This window comes from Eptatretus burgeri, chromosome 3, assembly GCF_056783735.1.
Source record: "Eptatretus burgeri isolate ZD-2024b chromosome 3, Ebu_testis_v1, whole genome shotgun sequence".
In the NCBI taxonomy this organism is placed as follows: domain Eukaryota; kingdom Metazoa; phylum Chordata; class Myxini; order Myxiniformes; family Myxinidae; genus Eptatretus; species Eptatretus burgeri.
Window position 1 is genome coordinate 4,561,947 of NC_140963.1, and position 24,415 is coordinate 4,586,361.

Here is a 24,415-nt window from a genome sequence, read left to right on the forward strand (position 1 = left end):
GTCTCCTCTATGAAGGTGGTCACCACCTTGTCATTGCTATACTTTACCAGGATGCCCTGTGCCTGGCTACCTATGAAAACGTTACTCAGAGGCAGGTGATTGCTGAAGGTAGACACATCCATGTTTACTAATGTCTTTGGTGTCATGTCCCACAGAGCCTCAGGTTTGACAAAGTTTCTGAAGAACTTTGTCACGAGTTGCTTGTGTTCATCATGGAGCTGATCAACTTTGGTTTCCTTTGACTGGATCATTACGTACTTCTTCAGGTGAACCAACATGGTTGTTGAAAAAAAAAAAAAGCACATTTAACTTGAGCGAGAATTGCTTTGCAATACATGTCCCCTGCCGGTCCCAATGAATGTCCGGGAGATAAAAATTTCCTTGCGTTTGATGCGTGCTCAAGCCAATACCAGAACCAAAATGAAGAAGAAACTCTACCTGACCGTGTTTTGTTCGTTTCTCGGCTTTGCCCGTTTCATATTAAAAATAACCCGATGTAATTTAATCAATTTAACTTTGCCTCAAGAGATAAAACTATTTTTGGCAAAGTGGAGGGGATGGTGGAACTGCAGATTTCTCAAATCCAATCATTTACACAATATTTGTCCGACCATTAGATGCGACTTCCAGAACTCCCAACTACACTCCGACACCAAACTTCTCAGCTATGTGGATTGGTGTTCTTTACGTTTTAATTATCCAAAAATTTCAAGAGACAACTTTCCAAAATGCAGTTTTGCAGATGTTCAACACCATTGTTGGCAAGGAGCCAAGGAGGAACGCAAAATTCTTCTCCATCGTTCAGATTAAAGCATTGTTCACATCAAAATCAGGGAACACAGCCATAATCAACAGAGCACGTTTCATGCCGAACCTACTCATGCACTATGTTGTATACACAAAAGAATGTGCAAACCTTTAAAGAGATGACATTTCAAAGTGACCACACAAGTATTGTACCTGGCAGAAGAGGTGTATACCCAAGAACATCTGCCCAACCCTCTGAAGGACTGCGACTCTTTCTTTTTGCCGGTAAGACTCTCCCGCACCACTCGCTAGAACCAAGAAGCCACCAACCAGGGCCACAACACGTGACAGCATTCGGACCTGTCAATTTAATCACATGAATAGCATCGTCGCTGAAGTCACATTTTGTCAAAGAGCAAATCTTCAGTTATAACTCCTTGATACGCAGTGCCAAGTCTATTCAATTTATCTTTTCTTTTATTGCCACGGTTTAATATTTCTCCGTGAAAAGAAAACAATGCAAAGTTGTAATGATAACCAAAAAAGCCCAATACCTTTTGCCACTCTGGATAGTGAGCCTGACCTCCAGTTATCGCCAGGTAATAACTGATGGATAGCTGAAGTGCTGCTCCAAGTGCAAACCAACGCCTCTTCATGCCGTACGACATGAAGGTGGCACAAATGACCGCAGCAGCCATGTCGACATACAAGAAGGGAAGTGGCAAGTCTGGCTTCCTGCGGTTAATATAAAGCAATTAAAAATGTTTATTGTGCTATTTTTATCTTTATGAGAAAAAAGAAAGACACAAAGGAAAATGGAAGGGGGGACCTCAATGACTTGCTGTAAAAATATTAAAAAAATAAATAAAAAATTTTTAAAAATAAATCACAAAACAGACAAATAGCTCATTCAAAACAATTGAGATAAAGGTGGACTGTAGTTTATTACAAGATAACTGGACAATATGATGTGCTTTGTTCTGATGCATCGAAAAGGACAACTCATATCCAGAAAAACCTCGTCCAAAGCGGGTCTTCACAACACGGATTTGTTTAAACACGAAATGGGCATAAAACTTGATGATATGTGGGTTTGAATGTGGTGCTATGACCACGCCGTGCAGTTGTAACGTCGCCCGTCATCTTGTAGCACCCATGCTGTTTTCAGTCTGCATAGCACCGCGGTCGAGTGGGCTAGTGCCAACATTTAGTTAACTCAACTTTATTTAGCCACATCCCATACCATTATATACAGTATGGTTCTGAAACGTTAAGCTTCGCCAAGTGGGAGTGGAGTGAAGAAATCCCATAAGGTTATGACATTAGCAGAGAAAACCATGACAGGTTGCGTGGTGGGATGAGTGTAGCATTGGTCGGCCATGGGCATCATGTAGACAAGTCCACCATACGAACCATTCATTTGAGTGAGCATAAGATCTATGCTAGCGTGAACCCTTCCATGCCTGTAAGTGCAAAGGTGTTTCAAGTTCTGAGTAGAGATCCTATCATTGAAAATATGGAGAGTTTATTGAGTGTGTGGATCAATGATCAAGCAAACAACAAGGGCAAGGTGGTTGATGGCGTGACCATATGAGAGCATGCGCGTAACCTGCAAGAACACGTGATCGCCAGTGAAGGTTTAAGAAGTGTGAGTTCAGGAATACCCCTGCCTCAAACAGTTAGCCCACCCATTATATATATATAGTTGCGGAAATGGCCCTTAGTGTGTTATTAAATATAGGATTAGCCCAGATCCCCCCTTAAATGCATGTTTAGCCAGGTTATTTGGCAATTGGACATTACATGTGTGTTGGGAGGTGTAGCAGGCTGTCCATTGTTCATACAGTGGTGGGGTGCCGAGAGGCGGTTTTCTTCTTCTTCCTTCCCCCCTCCAAACCATGCCCCGCCCAGCGCTCTGAGAGTGTCGGTCAGTGAGGCGTGTCAGCAGCCGATTGGTGGAGGGCAGCTGCAATATCGAGCGATGGACCAATCACGGTTCCCCGGGGGAGTGTCCAGAGAGCGAGCGCCGGGAAGGCAAGAGAGTAACTGCCTGAGTGTGGAGTCGCGATATGCGGTACGAGGGACGGCTGTGTCAGTCGGGCAATCGACAGTAAGAGGAACTGCATGAGGGTTTTTGCGATCGGCTTTCGTGAAAAGACCGCCCCGAAAGGCAAGAGGAACTGGATGAGGTCAGTCTGCCTTCTGCTGGATGAGAAACGGCTCGTGGGAGTCTGGGATCGGCTTTCGTGAGAAGAGCGAGCCCCAGGAAGGCAGGAGGAACTGGAAGAGGGGAGTCGGCGATCGACTTTTATGAGGAGGTGATCGACAGGTTCATCCGGAGTCCAGTGACGGAGCCTCTGACTGTCCCTGTACTACTCACGGCACGGCTCGACAAGTCTTTCCATCCCGTCGATCCGCCTGTGGAGCCCAACACCCCAACTTGGCCTAATCTGGTGAGCAGGCCAGGCCTAGATTTGTATGCTGGACCTTGTGAAAAGCCAGCTGGAGCACACCGTGGATCTTCCGCTCTTGTGCCGTCGGCCTTACGGGGGCTGAACGCGCTGATGCTGGTGCGCAAGCGGTGCCGGGAGAAGGAGTACGAGCGCCATTTTGCCACGCTGCATGCTCGAGCTGGGTGCTCGAATCCGTTGACATCGGCTTGTCACGAGCCGCATTCGTGCCTTTGACACTTTCCCCTCATCCATGAGGCATCACCAAGTACTCTGTGTCTTGTCTGCATGTTGTCTAAGGTTTATCTCGCTAGGGTTCCCTTCGAAACCCGTAACTCCCTAGTTAAGAGCGGGTTATAGACTAATTATAACGTTCATGAATGTTTTACTTATGTCGTATTCCCCGATGTGTCCCCAATAAATCTGGCCGATTCATATGAAAGTTGCCGCATTGAGTTTATTCGTGCCGTGCTGAGGAACAATTCGCTCGATTTGTATTTAAAACCAAAATGGTTACGGACTGGCAGACTTCGCTCGGTCTCTGACAAACCCAGTCTGTAACCGGGGTCTATTTCCCCAACTGGCAAGGCACAGGTGTACGTTGGTATCGTGATCTGAGGCGCGTGACCCGAGGCCTGTGCCGAACCAGCCGGCGTTATAACCCCGGAGACGGCGGTGCTGTTAAATGACGCCGAATCGTCAACATTTGGCTGTCAAGAGTAGGGTGCGAATCCTGCCACCGCCGAATCCTTTACAATACATATATATTCCTCTGAGGTTTTTATTAACAAAATTTATCTATATGTTATGTTTCGCAGCTACATTCCCCTATTAACCAGCTTGTGAACACGGTTTTGCTGAACGCGCCACTTTGCAGGAACCTAACCCCCACAAGTTGGACGAGGGTTTACTGTATAATGCAAGCAAAGATTATACATTTAGAATAACAAGGATTGAATCCAGTGTTATATTCAAAGGAAGCAGAATGGACACAGCTGGTTGAAGAGATGAATGATGCATTCGAAGCAAGATGAACAAAATAAATACGGACAAAGCAGTAATTAAATTCTGCTCTCAAAGGACAGCAAAGTGGAAAACAGGTGAGAATATGCCATATTGTTACGAATCTGGAAGCCGTTTGCACACAGAGACAGACAGCAGTCCCTAAGTTCAGTTATTTCGATAAGTATGTGTTTATAGTCAGGGTCCCGTCCTTCTGTCTTATGGAAATTTCATGTGTGCGCTACGAGTTACTTTTATAGTCAGGTTTTTTTTATATCGTTAAATCTTCATCCTTCGTTTTCACACCATCGCCATCCATCGCCCACGTGCAGCATGTCACATACAGGGGTGAGGTTCCCTCCGCCTGATCAACGGCGGCCACGAGTCGCCCGACAACCCCTCATCCAATCCGGAGGCGAGTACCTCAGAGCGATTCCCTCGACCCACGGGGGAGGGAAGGATAAGACAAGGTGGCCCCATCGTCGAAAGAGGTTCGCCCCGTCAAGAAGGAGAAAGAGAGGAAGCCTCGTTTTGCCTGCTGGTGTCTCGTCTGGTCCGTTCCCGTGCTGGCTGTGCACGTCTGCCTCACCTGGTGTGGCCTGATCAAGGAGAAGCTGTTTCGGGCTTGATCGCCGGTCTGCTTGTCATCTCTCACTCGTCCGCCTTCGTGCTGGCTGGCATCCGACGTTCTTTCCCTGGAGCTTGGTGCTGCGTTGTTGGCGGCGGGTTCGAGTCCTGCTACCGGACAAGCTCGACCAGACCGCACAAGGCGGACAGGTGCAAGAGTAGGTCCCTACCCTCAGTTCGCCTTCCCTCCGAGCTTAAAGGCCGAAATAAAGACCCGACGGGGTCCAGTTCTTTTGGGTGTGTGCGTGTGTGTGTGTGGCGCCGTCCTGTAAGTAGAAACTGTCTAAGTGCCCTGTGTTCCTTGTACATTACATTTTCATATTCGGATAACTCTGCTCTTTGTGTGCTCCCCTCCCCGAATATTGGTTATAAATAAACCCCTGTTAAATGTACCAGCTCGTTTTCTGCGCTTTCTCCCATTGACCCAGCATGGTGCGTATTGAGAATTAGTGAGGCCGTTCGTGCCGTAAATCGTTCATTTGGATCGATGTATCTTGGTAATCCCCGCTCGGTTTTCACCCGGATCGGGCTCGGTAAATGGTCCGTTCCGCCCGAGGTCCATCGAGGGTGTGGTTTTCCCTGGTAGTTAGACGACGTGGGTACTTAGGTATATTGAAATTAGGCAATTAACCCGACCCCACGCCATCGAAATATTGGCGACCACGGTCCGCTAAGGGACCCGTGACCATTCGGAGTTATCCGAGAGTCACGACCTAAATTCCGGGTGTTTGGTGGGAGACTCCTCCACTGCTCCACCGAGTGGTCGTTTATCGCCACCGAACCCAGCCCACAACAATATTTGGTTGTGGGAATTTATATTAAAGTTTAAATCTTAGGCATGACATGAGAGAGTTCATAGACACCTTATCCCACACAGTCTTGAGAAAATGGACACGGGAAGGGTCTTTTCGACTCTTGCTTTGTGTTTCCAAGCATGGTCTGCACTAACTTTGTTCGTGAACTTTAAATAACAGGTGCAATACCAACCATACAAAGCCAATGTGTCAAACGGACCTGACCAGAGCTGACGATGCTCTGCTGAGATGCGTTTTTCGTCACCATCGAGGTTTATCCATGTATTTGCGTAATCACAAACCTTCTGTCAACTCTTCTCAGAGAAACTGAAGGTTTTGGAACAAACTTCAAAAAAAGATACACGAAACGGGCAGGTTTTTTTTTTTGATTTTTTAAGCTCTGGCATTGCATCGCTTTGTGCCACCATTTTGTCCGAATCGCAATGTTCCCCCACCCTGAGAGTGGAAGCGGAAAATTTGATTGGTCGACACTGTGTACAATTTTGCCAAATTACTGCTAAACGGAACATTTTTGGAAGTACAAACAAGGCGATGTGTTCTACGTACAATTAAATTGAAATAAAAAAAGATTTTAAAGGCTGCAGAAAAAATAATAATAATAATAAAACAACCATTGATCGGGTAGTTTACCGCCGTTGATGCATTTAGGAAACACCGTCTTTTACACCACCATATTTAACACGTTATATTAGTTATCCATGCCTGTTTGTGCATCTTATGACGTCCTAAAAAACAATAACTTTCTTGTTTGGAATGATTTTCAATATATATATATATATATATATATATATATATATATATATATATATATATATATATATATATATATATATTTTACCCCGCTGTGCGCATTTTGGTGTGGGACGAGGCAACCTACAATATTTCAAAAACAAAGAGTGAACCAATTGCTTTTCCCCACCTTGCGCTCCACACATAGGGTAAAAACACGAGAAACTAGAAGGGTACTTGGGAGAGCGCATACCTCCGCCATGTAATGCCTGATCCACGAGAACATTTCGGGCCCGATACATTTTTGAAATACCATGATATACAGTACTGTATCGTTTTGGTCCGATCTCTCAATGGTGAATAATCACTATAAAAATAAATAATTATCGTATCCAGATCCAAATCCAGATCTTCACCAAAATCGAATCAATTCATCCTTGCCACACATCCAACATGTCCACCAAGATTCATCTGAATCTGTCGACAACTTTTTGAGATATCGTGCTATATATCGGTTTTGGCCCGATCGCTCAATGATGAAGAATAATTTTAAAAAGCTATCAGATTCGGATATGGATCTTCACGACAAGTGAATCAATTCTTCCTCGCCATACACCTGGCGAATCAATTCTTCCTCGTCATACACCGAATCTGTCCACAGAATTATAGCCGAATCCGTCCACAACTTTTTGAGATATCCTGTACACAAATAGACAAACTAACAGAAAGGGATGAAAACATAACCTCCTTCACCTTCGATGGTGGAGGTAATAAGCACACAGAAGAAATTTGAGCTGCAGCACTACACCAAATGAGAAAAGTATATTTACATATACAGTAAGTCCTCGCTTTTCGCAAGGGTTGCGTTCCTGGAAAACCTTATAAGCGAAACTGTGTTAAACAAAACACATTTTCCCATAGAGACCAATGTGTTAAAGGGGGGATGCGTTTTTGGCTCGGATTTTTTTGGACAGAAACCCAAATTTTTGGACAGAAACACAAATAAACAAAACACACTCCTCGAGTAGTGGCGACTTACCCCGAGGCTGGAGGAACGGAGTTGATTGCGGTGGACAAGTCACACTTGCGGAGTGGCAGAATCGTCCCCCTCTTTACTTGACACTGTGCTGTCACTTTCTTCACCAGCGGGAACGGTCTCTTGGCAGCTGGTTGACGGAGCATCTTGGATGGTGGATGTAGTTGGTGCTGCATCTTTTGGCTTGAAAAATGCGTGGTGATTGGGCTGGATGGCTTTCTTTTTCTTTGCTGCATAAAGTTCCTTGTAGCAACAAAGGGAATCATTAACAACACAGCTAAAATCAGTGCTCCTTTTAAGATTTGGATCTTGCTCGATAACAAATTCTATGGCACTTTCAAACGAGCTGAGGATTTGGCTGAGGTTTTTCATGATGAGATACTTGGATGAAGGTGTCACAGCATCTTCTTCTGCTTCTTCCTCAAGAGCCCACTGCTGTTCCAACTCCATGAGATCTTCATTGCTTCAGGGTTCTGCATGAGACTCCAGTAAGTCATCCACGTCCTCTTCGTCAACCTCTTCAAAACCAGCCTCCTGCGCCAGGTCTACAATTTGACTTGCAATCAACGGAACGTCAGCAAACCCCGTGAAATTGTGGACACACTCAGGCCACACAGCGTTCATTGTGGAGGCACTCACCTCCGCCCACGAATCCTTAATGTTTTCCAAAGCTATTTTTATGATGTATGTTCGCCAAAACTCCTTGATTGATAGCTTGTCCTTATCAGTTTTTTTGATAAGCTGCAGCATGGTATGCTTAACATAATAGGCTTTAAAAGCAGCAATAACTCCCTGATCCATAGGCTGTAAAAGTGACGTAGTATTTGGTGGTAAAAATACTACCTGCACGTTTTCACACCAGTCTTCTATATGCTAAGGATGGGCAGGAGCATTGTCTACATTCTACGAACACCAAAGATTTGTTGTCAATGTTGTTCTCCTTGGAGTACTTCTCAACATGATTGGAGAAGTAATTGATCACGTAATCGTGGGTCAATGCCCCAGTCATCCAAGCCTTTGTATTTGACCGCCATATTACGGGAAGTTGTGGCTTGAGGCAACCCTTTAGCGCTCGTGGGTTTTCAGAAACGTAAACAATAAGCGGCTTGAGTTTTACATCCCCTTCTGCATTTCCACCGAGTAATAAGGTCAGCCTGTCCTTTGCTGCTTTAAACCCTGGAGCAGTCTTTTCTTCTCGTGCGACGTATGTACGGGAGGGCATTCTTTTCCAAAACAATCCGGTTTCGTCAATATTGTAGACTTGCTTCGGTGAGTAACCCCCCTCCTCAATAATCTTCTTCAACTTTGCTGGAAACTCTGATGCGGCAGCATGGTCCGCACTTGCTGCCTCACCGCTACACTTCAGGTTGTGGAGGTTGGCGCGATGACAAAACCTCATGAACCAGCCTCGGGTAGCTGTGAACGTCTCTGCGCCTTCACCCTTTCCTTCAGCTTCCTGTTTCTTCTTTAAATCGTTCCACAAACTACGCGCTTTTTCTTGTATCACAGTAAGAGATAAAGGCATGCGACGTTTAGTTTGATCTTCTATCCACACACATAACAAACGCTCCATGTTGTGCATGGCACCATCTCTCATTCTCGTTAGTGTCGTTGCACTCGAACTGGTCGCAATCTGTGATATTTTCTTCATCTTTGCCGAACTTTGAACGATCGAATGTACAGTCGATGCAGCGATTGCTTGCACGCGGCCGATTTCCGTTATCCCTTCACCTCGTTCATGTCTTTTAATTATATCCAATTTCACCTTCAATGTGACAGCCTTTCGTTGTCTCTTGAAACGAGGTGTGCTCGGCAAAAGACTTGCGGGTCGCTTGGGATTCATACTGGAAGGTATGCAGGTGAGCGTGAAGAGAATACAGCACAGCGTACGGTACATGCGCAGTAAAGTGAAAGTGTGTTTATGCACATCCTGTGTGATTGTTTTTTTGCGTTTTTCCTTGATATGACATTACGATAGGCATAAAATGTTTGCGATAATTGAATAATTAGTCATTAAAACTAAATTACGAATAATCGAAACTACGATATGCGAACTTCCGGGTAGCGATGACTTTCTGTACATATATATATATATATATATATATACATATATACATATATACATATATACATATATACATATATACATATATACATATATACATATATACATATATACATATATACATATATACATATATATATATATATATATATATATATATATATATATATATATATACATATATACATACAAGCTGGTAGGCGACATGAGTTCGTCACCAGACAAAGGCGAATTTGAAATATGTAGATAAGAGAACACATCAGATGGCATTTTTGCCGTTCGTTGTTCCATATAGGAACATGACGGGCAACTGTCCATTCATCATTTGTGTTCGATTCCCAAACCCTACGTTGGGGGAATCCCAATGCGAACGTTGGGGTGAAAGCATATAGTAATATAATTGCATACTAGTCAAACAGTTTTTGATGGATCGGGCTGAAATCTTTTGACAAAGAGGTTGATTATAATGCACATAAAAGCGCGGAAGCTGATTTTTGAAATAAAAAAAATTCGGATTTTTTCTAAAATTTCAAAGTCCCGCTGCTAGGCAACGGTGGTGTCCAGAGCAACGGTGCTCAAAAACATACAACTAGATCGTGGTATGAACCTACCAGTCAAGTTTCATCAAAATCGGTTGATTCCTCTGGCCTCCAAAACTGTCCATTACATACAAACAAACAGACAAGCCGGTAGGCGACATGGGTGGTCGCTATATAATTGCATACAAGTCATACAGTTTTTGACGGATCCAGCTGAAAATTTTTGATAAAGAGGTTGATTATAGTGCGCATAAAAGCACGGAAGCCGATTTTAGATTTTTTTTTTTTTTGGGATTTTTCTAAAATTTCAAAGTCCCGTTGCTGGGCAACGGTGGCGTCCATAGCAACGGTGCTCAAAAGCCTCGAACTAGATCCTGGTATGAACCTACTGGTCAAGTTTCATCAAAATCGGTTGACTTCTCTGGCCTCCAGAGCTGTCCATTACATACATACAGACAGACGGAAAACCTGAGAATAACGGTCATCGAATGACCACCAAATTTATACATACGTAAAGTATAATTTTACTGATCAATGCTGTCTCATGGAGTAGCTGTGTTAATGCATTACCAAACTCATTCTGCCAATGTAGGTTTTGAACAAATCTGGAGTTTTTATCAACTTACAAGGCTTTCATTCACAGCTCAGTGGAGTGCTGCTCTCCTCTTGGGGATGGCACCCCTGCTTCACACCTTGCACTGCTTGATGCTGTAGAAACCAAGACCCTCAAAATCAACGGAATGTTCCGCATGAGGCTAAGGCTCTGAGCCTGTGACTCTCATCTCGCGAACAGGCTTCTAAGCCCTCTGTCTTCTACTGTGCCTCCATTCTGCGTTTTCACCCACCCACCCAAGGTTTCTGCAGGGCACACATGGTTTGTCGGTAACCTACCTTTGGTGAAACTCCCAAAATCCAAGCTCACTGCTCACCTCCACTCATTTGTTCCTCTTTTCTCACACCTGTAGAACCAACTCCCTCAGTCTGTTCAGTCCTATTCCTCTCTCCAGGGTTTCAAGACAGCTGTTCACCACTACCTCCGGTTCCATACTCATGATATCTTCTATCCCAAGAAACCCATTCCTAAGCACTCCTATTTTCTAGGTTATTGGGGATTTCCCCCCTCTCCCTCACTCCTTTTTGTTTGTTAGTTGTTGGTTGTTTGTTATTTTTCTATTTCATCCCCACTTTCCCCTTCCTCTTATCACCATGTTTCATTCAGCTTGTTTACCCCACTGTGTCCTCCCCGTCCCTCTGAACTCTGCTATTGGTGTTCCCCACTTTTCCATTCTGCTCTCGCTCTTCCATGAGCCTCGACCATGTACACAAAATAAATAATTAACTCATCAAAGCCGCAAACAAAGCAAATGGCACGAAATCACGGAGCCAACAAGATCATGTGAACCAAATAATTCTGGAAGTGAATGAACAATGGTCTGGAAATTTACAAAATTAAATTTAAACTCCGGCAAACAATCGGCAGCTTGTGTGACAGTCAAGCACAGTAGGTGTGTTTACCTGCATCTCCGTGGCAACGATGGTCTGATTTGGTAAATATATATATATATATATATCTTCTTCTTCTTCTTCTTCGTTCGGCTGCTCCCGTTAGGGGTCGCCACAGCGGATCAACCGTCTCCATTTCGCTCGATCCTCCACATCTTCCATTGACACTCCAACCACGCGCATGTTTGCAGTCACCACATCCATGAACCTCTTCTTTGGCCTTCCTCTTCTCCTCCCACCTGGCAGCACACTCCTCAGCATCCTTCTCCCGATATACTCCGCTTCCCTCCTGTGCACATGTCCAAACCATCTCAATCTAGCCTCTCTCACTTTGTCTCCAAATCGTCCTACCTGCGCTGTCCCTCTAATATACTCATTCCTTATCCTGTCCATCCTCGTCACTCCCAACGAGAATCGCAGCATCTTTAACTCTGCCAACTCCAGCTCCGCTTCCTGTCTTTATGTTAGCGCCACCGCCTCCAAACCATACAACATAGCTGGTCTCACTACCGTCTTATATACTTTCCCCTTCACTCTTGCAGCTACCCTTCTGTCACAAATCACTCCTACAACTCTTCTCCACCCACTCCATCCTGCCTGCACTCTCTTTTTCACTTCTCTACCACACTCTGTTACTTTGGACAATTGATCCCAGGTATTTAAACCCATCCACCTTCCCCACCTCAACTCCTTGCAACCGCACCATACCACCACCCTCCCTCTCATTTACGCAGATGTACTCGGTATTACTCCTACTGACTATCATTCCCCTTCTCTCCAGTGCGTACCTCCACCTCTCGAGGCTCGCCTCAGCCTGCTCTCGACTCTCCCTACAGATCATGATGTCATCCGCGAACATCATAGTCCATGGAGACTCCAGTCTGATCTCCTCTGTCAACCTGTCCATCACCATTGCAAACAGGAAAGGGCTCAGAGTCGATCCTTGGTGCAATCCCACTTTAACCTTAAACCGGTCCGTCATTCCTACCGCACACCTCACCGCTGTCACACTGTCTTCATACATATCCTGCACCATCCTCACATACTTCTCCACCACTCCCGACTTCCTCATACAATGCCACAACTCCTCTCTTGGCACCCTATCATAAGCTTTCTCTAAATCCACAAACACACAATGTAACTCTTTCTGGCCTTCCCTATACTTCTCCATCAACATTCTCAAAGCAAACATTGCATCAGTGGTGTGGTGTTGATCAGTTGATCAGTTGATGTTGATCAGCATCAGTTGATCAGCATCAAACATTGCATCATCATCAACATTGCATCATCGTCACCTCTCCTCTCAACCGAGCTTCCACTACTCTTTCCCACAACTTCATGGTGTGGCTTAACAACTTTATCCCTCTGTAATTTCCACAGCTCTGCACATCACCCTTGTTCTTGAAAATCGGAACCAGTACACTTAATCTCCACTCCTCCGGCATCCTCTCACTTTCCAAGACTTTATTAAACAATCTGGTTAACAACCCCACTGCCATCTCTCCTAAGCACTTCCATGCCTCCACTGGTATACCATCTGGGCCAACCGCCTTTCCACTTTTCATCCTCTTCATAGCAGTCCTCACTTCATCCTCACTGATCCACTATCTCCACTTCTTCCAACCAACCATATCTATATCTATCTCTATCTCTCTCTCTTCATTCATCAGCTCCTCAAAATACTCCATCCACCTTCTCAACACACTCTCCTCGCTAGTCAGCACATTCCCACTTGCGTCCTTTATCACCCGAACCTGCAGCACATCCTTCCCAGCTCGGTCCCTCTGTCTTGCCAACCGGTATAAATCCTTTTCCCCTTCCTTTGTATCCAACTTCTCATACAGCTCGTCATATGCCTTTTCCACCTCTCTTTGCCTTGCGCTGCCACTCCTTGTACTCCTGGTTACTTTCTTCATCTCTCTGACTATCCCACTTCTTTTTCGCCAACCCCTTCTTCCTTATACTTTCCTGTACTTCCTCGTTCCACCACCAAGTCTCCTTATCTTCCTTCCTCTGTCCAGATGTCACACCAAGTACCTTCCCAGCTATCTCCCTCACCACTTCTGCTGTAGTTGCCGAATCATCCCACCCATCTTTACCACCATCCAACACCTGTCTTGCCTCCTCCCTAAATTCCACGCAAGTCTTCCTCCTTCAGCTTCCACCATCTGGTCCTTGGTTCAGCCCTCACTCTCTTCCTCAACCTCACCTCCAAAATCATCCTACAGACCATCAATCGAAGCTGTCGAGCTGCACTCTCCCCTGCCACAACCTTACAGTCTCTAATCTCTTTCAAGTTGCATCTCCTGCTTAAGATGTAATCCACCTGTGTGCACTTTCCTCCACTCTTGTATATCACCCTGTGTTCCTCCTTCTTCCTGAAATACGTATTTACCACTGCCATTTCCATTCTTTTTGCAAACTCTACCACCATTTGCCCTTCCACATCTCTCTCGTTGAGACCGTACCTACCCATCACCTCCTCATCCTCTTTATTCCCTTCCCCAACATGCCCATTGAAATCTGCTCCAATCACCACTTTTTCATCCTTGGATACACTCTCCACCACTTCATCTAACTCACTCCAGAAATCTTCTTTATATTCCATCTCACACCCCATATGTGGGGCACATGCACTGATGACATTCATCATCACCCCTTCAATTTCCAACTTCACACTCATCACTCGGTCAGACACTCTCCTCACCTCCAATACCCTCTTCACATAATCCTCCTTCAGGATTACCCCGACACCATTTCTCCTCCCATCCACACCATGGTAGAACAGTTTGAAACCACCTCTAATGCTCCGAGCCTTACTCCCCATCCACTTGGTCTCTTGTATACATAGTATGTCCACCTTTCTTCTCTCCATCATATCAGCCAACTCTCGCCCTTTGCCAGTCATCGTCCCAACATTCAGAGTTCCAACTCTCACCTCCACACTTCTACCCTTCCCCCTCTCCCACTGCCTCCGGACTCGCCTTCCCCGTCTCCTTCTCCTCCTTCGCCCAGCAGTAACACAATTTCCACTGGTACCCTGCTGACCACCGGTACCGGTGGCGGTCGTTGGTAACCCGGGCCTCGACCGATCCGGTATGGAAATTCGTTTTGTTGTCCGCATAATGATTTGGCATAGGTTTTTACGCCGGATGCCCTTCCTGACGCAATCCTGGTCGCCTCTTACGACACACAGGGATATGGTACACCTATTCTAACCGGGGCATACACAACTAAAAAAAAAAAATATATATATATATATATATTATATATAACTAAATAAATATATATTTGGTAAATAAATAAATATATTCAGTAAATAAATATATTTACTTATTTGGTAAATAAATAAATAAATCTATTTATTTGGTAAATAAATAAATAAATAAATAAATCTATTTATTTGGTAAATAAATAAATAAATCTATTTATTTGGTAAATAAATAAATAAATCTATTTATTTGGTAGATAAATATATAAATATATCCTGCATCACAAACCTCTCTTAAACTTGCGTGACGTTCACGTTCAGTCGTTTACTCAACACACAGAATGTAAACGAGGACGGTAACCACTTCACAGAACATTAACAACCACGCATTTACTACCACCATTGAATGAGCAACGTCATCCCGCCAACTCCGTTGTGTGAGAATTACCGGCGACTTGAAGCGCGCTCTCCGTAGAGCATGAGCGAACTGAACGCATTCCAGAAAGGAAAACGCGTCAATAGGATCACCCCGGCACGGGTAACCAGCCAGGTCGCTCGACCGAAAGCCATGACTTCTCCGAACTTGCGGAAGTGGAGCAAACTGCGCATGCGCACACGGCCACGCTGCCAGAGCGGAGGCGGAGTGACGTTGGCGCTGTTGTTGTTGTTGTTGTTGTTGTTGTTGTTGTTGTTGTTGTTGTTGTTGTTGTTGCTATATTTTTTTCTCTTTTTCGTGGGTTTGAGGAACAAAACGCAAAGGATGTTGCTGAAACTCGAGATGCGAATTAAAATTGATTAAAACAATCAAAAATAGCACGTAAACAATATTTTTTGTAAAACTCATTGAATGAATGAAAAATAAATCGACAAAGCGACAGTGATTCAAATTTTTTTTTCAATTAAAAAAAAACCATTTACTGTTATTTCCATAATTGCCAATATAAGTACAGTAAAACAAAAATATATCAAAGTAATCTTTCCAGAACTTGGTGAACTCAGAAAATACATACAGAGGCAAATATGGAGGCATGCTCAGAGGCCTAGGCTTGTATTGATAGGCCTATGGAATGTGGACTAACAATATCGATAACAAACAATAAATTAGACCAAAATTAACGAATGACAAAGAAATGAAGAAAAATGGTCAACAATACGATGAAAAACAATAACAAAAAACCCCAGATCAAAATAACAAGAACACAAAGACTTGGAAGAGTGAACAACAAATCAATGTGTTCGAAAAGAAACTTTCAATGATATGAAATCAAATTTGGCTTCAAAGAACAATTAAACCGACCCATCGATGACTGTGCCTTCACTGCTTCATCACGACTGTTCCAAAGACGTGGCCCATAATAACGCCGTGTATTACTTGAGGATGATGTGCGAGGAAAAGGTAGAAATACGTTATCTTGTGTTCCTGTGAAATGATTGTAGATATGTAACACCACTATTTAAGAAATGTAACACCACTATTTAAGAAATGTAACACCACTATTTAAGAAATGTAACACCATTATTTAAGATATGTAACACCACTATTTAAGAAATGTAACACCATTATTTAAGAAATGGAACACCACTATTTAAGAAATGTAACCACTATTTAAGAAATGTAACACCACTATTTAAGAAATGTAACACCATTATTTAAGAAATGTAACACCATTATTTAAGAAATGTAACAACACTATTGAAGAAATGTAACCACTATTTAAGAAATGTAACACTACTATTTAAGAAAGGTAACCACTATTTATGAAATGTAACACCATTATTTAAGAAATGGAACACCACTATTTAAGAAATGTAACACCACTATTTAAGAAATGTAACACCACTATTTAAGAAATGTAACACCACTATTTAAGAAATGTAACACCATTATTTAAGAAATGTAACATCATTATTTAAGAAATGCAACAACACTATTGAAGAAATGTAACCACTATTTAAGAAATGTAACCACTATTTAAGAAATGGAACCACTATTTAAGAAATGTAACACCATTATTTAAGAAATGGAACACCACTATTTAAGAAATGTAACACCACTATTTAAGAAATGTAACACCACTATTTAAGAAATGTAACACCACTATTTAAGAAATGTAACACCATTATTTAAGAAATGTAACATCATTATTTAAGAAATGTAACAACACTATTGAAGAAATGTAACCACTATTTAAGAAATGTAACCACTATTTAAGAAATGTAACCACTATTCAAGAAATGTAACACCATTATTTAAGAAATGGAACACCACTATTTAAGAAATGTAACACCACTATTTAAGAAATGTAATCACCACTATTTAAGAAATGTAACACCATTATTTAAGAAATGTAACACCATTATTTAAGAAATGTAACCACTATTTAAGAAATGTAACACCACTATTTAAGAAATTTAACACCACTATTTAAGAAATGTAACACCACTATTTAAGAAATTTAACACCACTATTAAAGAAATGTAACCACTATTTAAGAAATGTAACACCACTATTTAAGAAATGTAACACCACTATTTAAGAAATGTAACACCATTATTTAAGAAATGTAACACCACTATTTAAGAAATGTAACCACTATTTAAGAAATGTAACACCACTATTTAAGAAATGTAACCACTATTTATGAAATGTAACACCATTATTTAAGAAATGGAACACCACTATTTAAAAAATGTAACACCACTATTTAAGAAATGTAACACCACTATTTATGAAATGTAACACCACTATTTATGAAATGGAACACCACTATTTAAGAAATGTAACACCACTATTTAAGAAATGTAACACCACTATTTAAGAAATGTAACACCACTATTTAAGAAATGTAACACCACTATTTATGAAATGTAACACCACTATTTATGAAATTTAACACCACTATTTAAGAAATGTAACACCACTATTTAAGAAATGTAACCACTATTTAAGAAATGTAACACCACTATTTAAGAAATGTAACACCATTATTTAAGAAATGTAACACCATTATTTAAGAAATGTAACAACACTATTGAAGAAATGTAACCACTATTTAAGAAATGTAACACCACTATTTAAGAAATGTAACCACTATTTATGAAATGTAACACCATTATTTAAGAAATGGAACACCACTATTTAAGAAATGTAACACCACTATTTAAGAAATGTAACACCACTATTTATGAAATGTAACACCACTATTTATGAAATTTAACACCACTATTTAAGAAATGTAACACCACTATTTAAGAAATTTAACACCACTATTTAAGAAATGTAACACCACTATTTAAGAAATTTAACACCACTATTTAAGAAATGTAACACCACTATTTAAGAAATGATCCAGAGAAGAATTAGGAAACAATCGACATGTTAGTTTGACTTCAGTTGTGGGGAAGGTGTTGGAGACATTAATTAAGGGCTGGATGAGCAATCATTTAAACAAATACAAACTAATTAAAGGGAGTCAGCTTGGGTTTACCAAAGTGAGTTCCTGTTGAACAAATCTTTTAAAGTTCTATGAAGCATATTCTGATTGGGTGGATGAGGGAAAGGCAGTGGATATAGACTATAGTATATCTGGACTTATATGTAAGGAGCGGGGTACCTCAGGGATAAGTAAACGGACCATTACTATTCATTATTTTCATCAACGATTTGGATAATGGGGTAAAGATTAGGGTTTCTAAATTTGTAGATGACACAAAGCTTGGAGGTGAGGTCAATAGCAGAGGGGGTGATGATCAGATTCAGGAAAGTATTGATACTTGCACAGATTGGACAAAAGATTGGCAGATGGAATTTAACCTGAGCAAGTGTAAGGTGTTGGGGATGGGAAGACCAATGAAAATGTAGATGACAGGATAGAAGGGGTAATTTTTGAGCGTGTCACATAGGAGAAGGATCTGGGGGTGGTAATAGATATGGGAGTTAAGCTGGCAGCACAGTGCCAGGCAGCTACAGGTAAAGCAAATAGGGTTTTAGGCTGTATAAGGAGAGGGATCATTTATAAATCAAAAGAGGGGGTGTTATCATTGTACAGGAATTTAATGAGGCCACATCCAGACTATTGTATACAGTTTTGGTCACCACAACTCAGGAAGGGCATAGATGCCATAGAGAGGGTTCAGTGCAGGGCTACTCGATTGATTCTGGGCCTATCTGGACTCAGCTATGAGTAGAGCCTGAAGGAGACAGGACTTTATCCACTAGAAAGGAGGCTGTTACGAGGAGATTTGATAGAGATGTTTAAGACAATGAAAGGTCGAGATAAAATTAGTGAAGATGAATTATTCAACAGAGTAGACAATGATAGAACCAGGGGCCATAGCCTGAGAGTAAAGGAGAAGAGAGGTAAGACGGTAGTAAGGTAGGGGACCTTCACTCAGAGAGTAGTTAATGCATGGAATGGTCTCCCTGGAAAGGTAGTGACAGCAGGAACAGGAGATAAATTTAAATTAGAATTAGATAGGTACCTGGAAATTATGGAGATAGAGGGGTATGGGGATGTTGACAGTACTTTTAGGTGGTTTGAGCATTGATGGGTGATTGTGTGCAGAGTGCTGTTGGTGGGGGTCTTATCAAGGGGGGTTGTGTGGTCGAACTGTGTTTTTAACCAAGCCCATGCCCCCTCCCCTGAGGGTAAGAAAAGAAAGAAAAAAAATAGAAACTACAAAAACTACAATAAAAACAAACAAAATTTTTTATTTCATTAATTAAAAACATTTATTTTGCATTTTCTTCCTTAGATCTTGTGTTGATGGGTTGGTGTAGTACTCGTGTAGGCATGATGGGCTGAATGGCCTCCACCTGTGTTGGATTTCCTTGTTATTCCTTGTTATAACATGGACTGCTGAAAGGTGAGATGAAAGACTGGTGTCAGAAGTTTGTTGATATGCTTGTACAGAAATGTCCCTGAATGTAATTTATTAATGTCAAAAAGTGTTAATGTGTTAAGTTTTGTGAAGAGATTAATGCGCAAATGGACTATTATATGTATATATATATATATATATATATATATATATATATATATATATATATATATATATATATATATATATTTTTTTTTTATATGTATATATATAAAAATATATATCTACAGTATAATCAACAATATATGTATATATATGCACACACACACACACACACACACACACACACACACACACACACACACACACACACACACACACACACACACACACACACACACACACGAGCGGGGTATGCTTACACATTGTATGCAATACACTTACACTTACACAGTGAAAGCATATGAACCGTGTTTCCACATTGTCTCGGGTCGCTCACCTGCATTTGATTTTTCGTTTATTTATTTTAATTAATTTATATTTTAATTTACGGATGTTTTCCAATGGTTCGGTGATTTTTCCTGTTGTAGCGGCTTTGATGTCCATTGGCACACAAAATTATCATGCTTCACCATCGTCTCAGGTTGCTCACCTGCATTTTTTTTCATTTCTTTATATTGTTGCGGGGTCGGGTGAGACGACCAAAAGGTGGGGGAAACTACGTCGATTCCCACCAGACTCCCCGGAATTGGAGGCCGTCGCTCACGGATAATTCTGTGATGCGACGGGTCGCTTAACCGACCGTGGACGCCAATAACTCAACCGCGTGACCTGGGGTCCTCCTGTCTAGAATCAAGTTACCTAATTAACCACGCGGTTTCGACTACCGGGGAACCATGCCCTCGGTATGCCTTGCCCAAACCGAATCACTCTACCATCTACCGACTACCTTTCCGGATCGGATGCAGTCGAGTGGCACTGCCAAGGACGTACCGGCTAGAAGGAACGGATTATCGGGAATAAAGACCCAGCTAAACTCAGATTCGAACCATTCTGGACCAATGGAGGAAAAGACAGAGGCGAGCTGGGAACATTTCGACAATGATTATTTATTTACAATAAGCGAGGAAAAGCATGTGGCACAACAAAAGGGTTTATTCGGTTTGTAATGCAGGGAAAGATGAGAGGTGTGGGGTGCGACAATTATACAAGCAACTTACAAAAACAGATGCAGTGCAGACTTGACATGAGATTAATATAAGCAATAACAATCACAACAATGAAGATCTCATGCAGGCTTATCTAACTGACAGGTGCCAACACACTCAGACACACACTCAGACAAAATATACCCAATGAAAGGCAAAGGACTTTTGCAGCCAGGGAGGGAGGGAGTTGAGGTCACAGTTTTTGGAACCTGAGCGTTTCGGGGGAAGGGATTGTCCGTGGTGTGGCACCCGACAAAAGCTGTGCAGTTCGGTCCACAGCCGCACGTGTGGTAATCGTATCTGGCGGAGTTCAAAGAGGTGAGAGATGAGCAGTAGCAGGACCAGATTAGAGGTTTGATCGAGGTCGTGTGGGCAAGGACCAGTACAGTAAGCGGACTGTCGAGGCGACACATAGGCAGAGCCAGGCAGCAGGAACACTTTCACAACAATTCTCTTCAACCTCTCCAACTTGCAATTCTCTTCAACAACCACACAACTCGCAATTCTAACTCGACCTCTCCAACGACCCGCAAAACCAACTTGACGACTTAACTCTGAGGATTGCTCCATACTTTATAGATGGTGGAGCTCGGGGAGGAGCCATGGCGAAACCGAAGTCATCGTCCGATCCGAGCATCCCGATTGGACCGGGCCTTCATGTGGTCCGCCTTTCTGTGCGGGGTTTCGGCCAGACACTGGTTTGGCCCGCCCACCTGGGTGCAAAACGAACGTGATTCACCGCCCACGTCTAGTTTGGAGTAGATGGTGGAATACTCAAGGCGCCGGTCCACTCCATGGTGCACGTTGTGATTTTGCCTCAGAAGCGATCTTTGCGGAGGGTACCGTGGGTTGTCGTGGATTTTGCCTCAGAAATGAAATGGAGTGAGGACAAAATAAAAGGGAAAAATGATTTAATAACCTGACTAAAGTCCATCGCAACGCACCCCCGTGTCTTCCCACTAAACACAAGGAAGGGATCTAACGACACGTATATTAATAGAATAACTGACTCGGGACAACTGTATGTTGTATGCATACGGTTCCGAGAACCGTAACAATATTTTAATTCATGGATGTTGTCCGACGATTCTGGGTTTTTTTTTTCCGGTGTGTCGGCTTCATTGTCAATCGGGAAGCAAAATTTCAGCTTTCTTCGTCACCCGGAAGGTACCGATCATTAATATCAGTCAGTCAGTCTGTGGTTGGAAAGAGCTTTATCTATTACATACTCATACTCGTGTCTTTGAGTGGGGGAAAGCTGTGGCAGGATGTCCGAGAGGGATATTCACATTCTCGGAGCTATCTTGCCTGGGTTCCAATCCCAATCCATCATAAACTGTTTTGTTGGTGTTTTGCACGCAGGGCGAGGCGTCAATGTGTGTGCCCTTCTTCGAATGGACGTTAAACGTGGTGTCTCGTCTGCTGGAATTAGTTGGTTCTTCGTGGATGTTAAATATTAACGATCCCATGGTGTCCTTCACGAAGAGTGAAACACTTATTGCTGGCAACTCATGATCTACCATGATCTTTCCTGGGGAAGCCACATTTCCAACCTGACCTCCAAAGCCAGTCGCCGAATCGGAATCCTCCATCGTGCAAAGTCCTTGTTCGGCCCACCTGAGCTCCGGACCATATACAAAGCTTTCATCCACAGCCTGATGGAGTACTGCTCTCTGCTCTGGGCTGGTGCTGCTGCCTCCCACCTTTCTCGGCTTCACACTGTGGAAACCAAGATTTTAGGATCATTGATATCTCCCACGATGAAGCTTAGTCTTTGGGTCTCTCACTCTATCATTGCAGGCAGGTCGGTGGTCTTTCTGTCTTCTCCTGTCTCCTCTCCGGCCTTGCCCCCCTCCTCCACTCTGTCTGAGACATGCCCCCCCCCCATATTTCCGCAGGGCGCTCAAGGTCTGCCAGCAACCCTCTTGTGGTAACACTACCAAAATCACGAATCACTGCTCACCTTCCCTCTTTCATTCCTCTTTTTTCCCACCTCTGGAACAAAGTCCCACATTCTCTTCAATCCCACTCTTCCCTCCAGGTCTTCAAAACAGCTGTTCACCACCATCTCTTATCTTCCACCATCCAAATCCTCGATCTTTTCTATCCCATTTAATCCACCCCAAACCCACCTCCTTCAAGTTTGCTGCTTTCCTTCCTGAATACCCCGTCCATTATATCCTTCCTGAATACTTTATGAATTCCTGAATTTCCATCTTGTTTACCCCGTGTTCCCTGCCCCATCCCTCTCCCTTCCACAGATCTCCTCATGTCTCTGTTTCCCAATGTTTTTTGTTTTTTTCCTTCCCTCTCCCACCCTTCTTGTCTCCTGCTCCCCTTGTTGTGCATTTTTTGTGTTAGATCTCATACGAGCCCTGACAGTGGATGTATGTACATACACAGCTCTAGAAAAAAAATAAGAGACCACTCCAAAAATTTTTTAAATCAGCATCTCTACATGTATGGCAGCCATTCCATTCCAGTGTCTGTTGAATTCCAACACAGGCACACCTCATTCTACTTAGTGAGGTACTGATTAGGTGATCACCTGAACCGAATCTTATTTAACAAGGAAAAGTATAAAAACCACTGCTGTGGTCATCACTATCCTCTTGCAATAGGACCAGCTGGATGGCAAAAACAGTGCTAGTAGTACCTCAAAAGTAATTGGAATCAAAAAATAACTAGTGACCATGCCAAAAGAGTTGAAAAGAAACGTTTTGAGTGAGGAAAAGAAGGGTTCAATTCTGGCTTTACTGGCAGAGGGATACAGTGAGCGTCACGTTGCTTCCATCCTTAAAATTTCAAAGATGGCGGTTCACAAGAACAAGGTCAAGCAGCAGACATTGGGGACAACAAAGCTACAGAATGGCAGAGGGCGAAAACGACTATCCACTGACCAGGATGACCGCCAACTCATTTGAATGTCACTCAACAACCGTAGGATGACATCAAGTGACTTACAAAAAGAATGGCAAACGGCAGCTGGGGTGAAGTGCACGGCAGGGACAGTTCGAAACAGGCTCCCAGGGGCAGGGCTGAAGTCGTGCAAAGCTAGAAAAATGCCCTTCATCAATGAGAAGCAAAGAAGAGCCAGGCTGAGGTTTGTAAAAGACCATGAGGATTGGACCGTAGAGGACTGGAGTAAGGTCATCTTCTCTGATGAGTCCAATTTTCAGCTTTGCCAAACACCTGGTCATCTAATGGTTAGACGGAGACCTGGAGAGGCTGACAAGCCACTGTCTCGCACCCACTGTGAAATTTGGTGGAGGATCGGTGATGATCTGGGGGTGCTTCAGCAAGGTTGGAATCGGACAGATTTGTCTTTGTGAAGGACTCTTGAATCAAGCCACGTACAAGGTTGTCCTGCAAGAACACTTGCTTCCTTCTGCTCTGACAATGTTCCCCAACTCTGAGGATTGGTTTTTCCAGCAGGACAATGCTCCATGCCACACAGCCAGGTCAATCAAGGTGTGGATGGAGGACCATCAGATCAAGACCCTGTCATGGCCAGCCCAATCTCCAGACCTGAACCCCATTGAAAACCTCTGGAATGTGATCAAGAGGAAGATGGATGGTCACAAGCCATCAAACAAAGCCGAGCTGCTTGAATTTTTGTGCCAGGAGTGGCATAAAGTCACCCGACAGCAATGTGAAAGACT

General features: G+C 42.9%; 1 protein-coding gene and 1 long non-coding RNA gene across 4 annotated transcripts in view; one reads left to right on the forward strand and one right to left on the reverse strand.

Annotated features, from left to right (window-relative positions):
• The window catches only part of TMEM101 (transmembrane protein 101), a 68,371-nt gene extending 53,008 nt beyond the window's left edge, over positions 1 to 15,363 (reverse strand). For all 3 annotated transcript variants that reach the window (XM_085872277.1, XM_085872275.1, XM_085872274.1), the window contains exons 1-3: positions 15,173 to 15,363; positions 1,302 to 1,482; positions 961 to 1,107 (exon numbers count right to left, since the gene is read on the reverse strand). In XM_085872277.1, the coding sequence (XP_085728403.1) occupies positions 961 to 1,107; positions 1,302 to 1,482; positions 15,173 to 15,333 (489 nt within the window). In that variant the 5' untranslated portion in view covers positions 15,334 to 15,363. The remainder of the gene's footprint in view (positions 1 to 960; positions 1,108 to 1,301; positions 1,483 to 15,172) is intronic.
• Positions 15,364 to 15,755: 392 nt separating this feature from the next.
• Positions 15,756 to 24,415, forward strand: part of LOC147029315 (uncharacterized) — a 29,461-nt gene continuing 20,801 nt past the window's right edge. The window contains exons 1-2 of the long non-coding RNA XR_015055702.1: positions 15,756 to 16,120; positions 19,480 to 19,590. This is a non-coding gene — a long non-coding RNA (uncharacterized LOC147029315). The remainder of the gene's footprint in view (positions 16,121 to 19,479; positions 19,591 to 24,415) is intronic.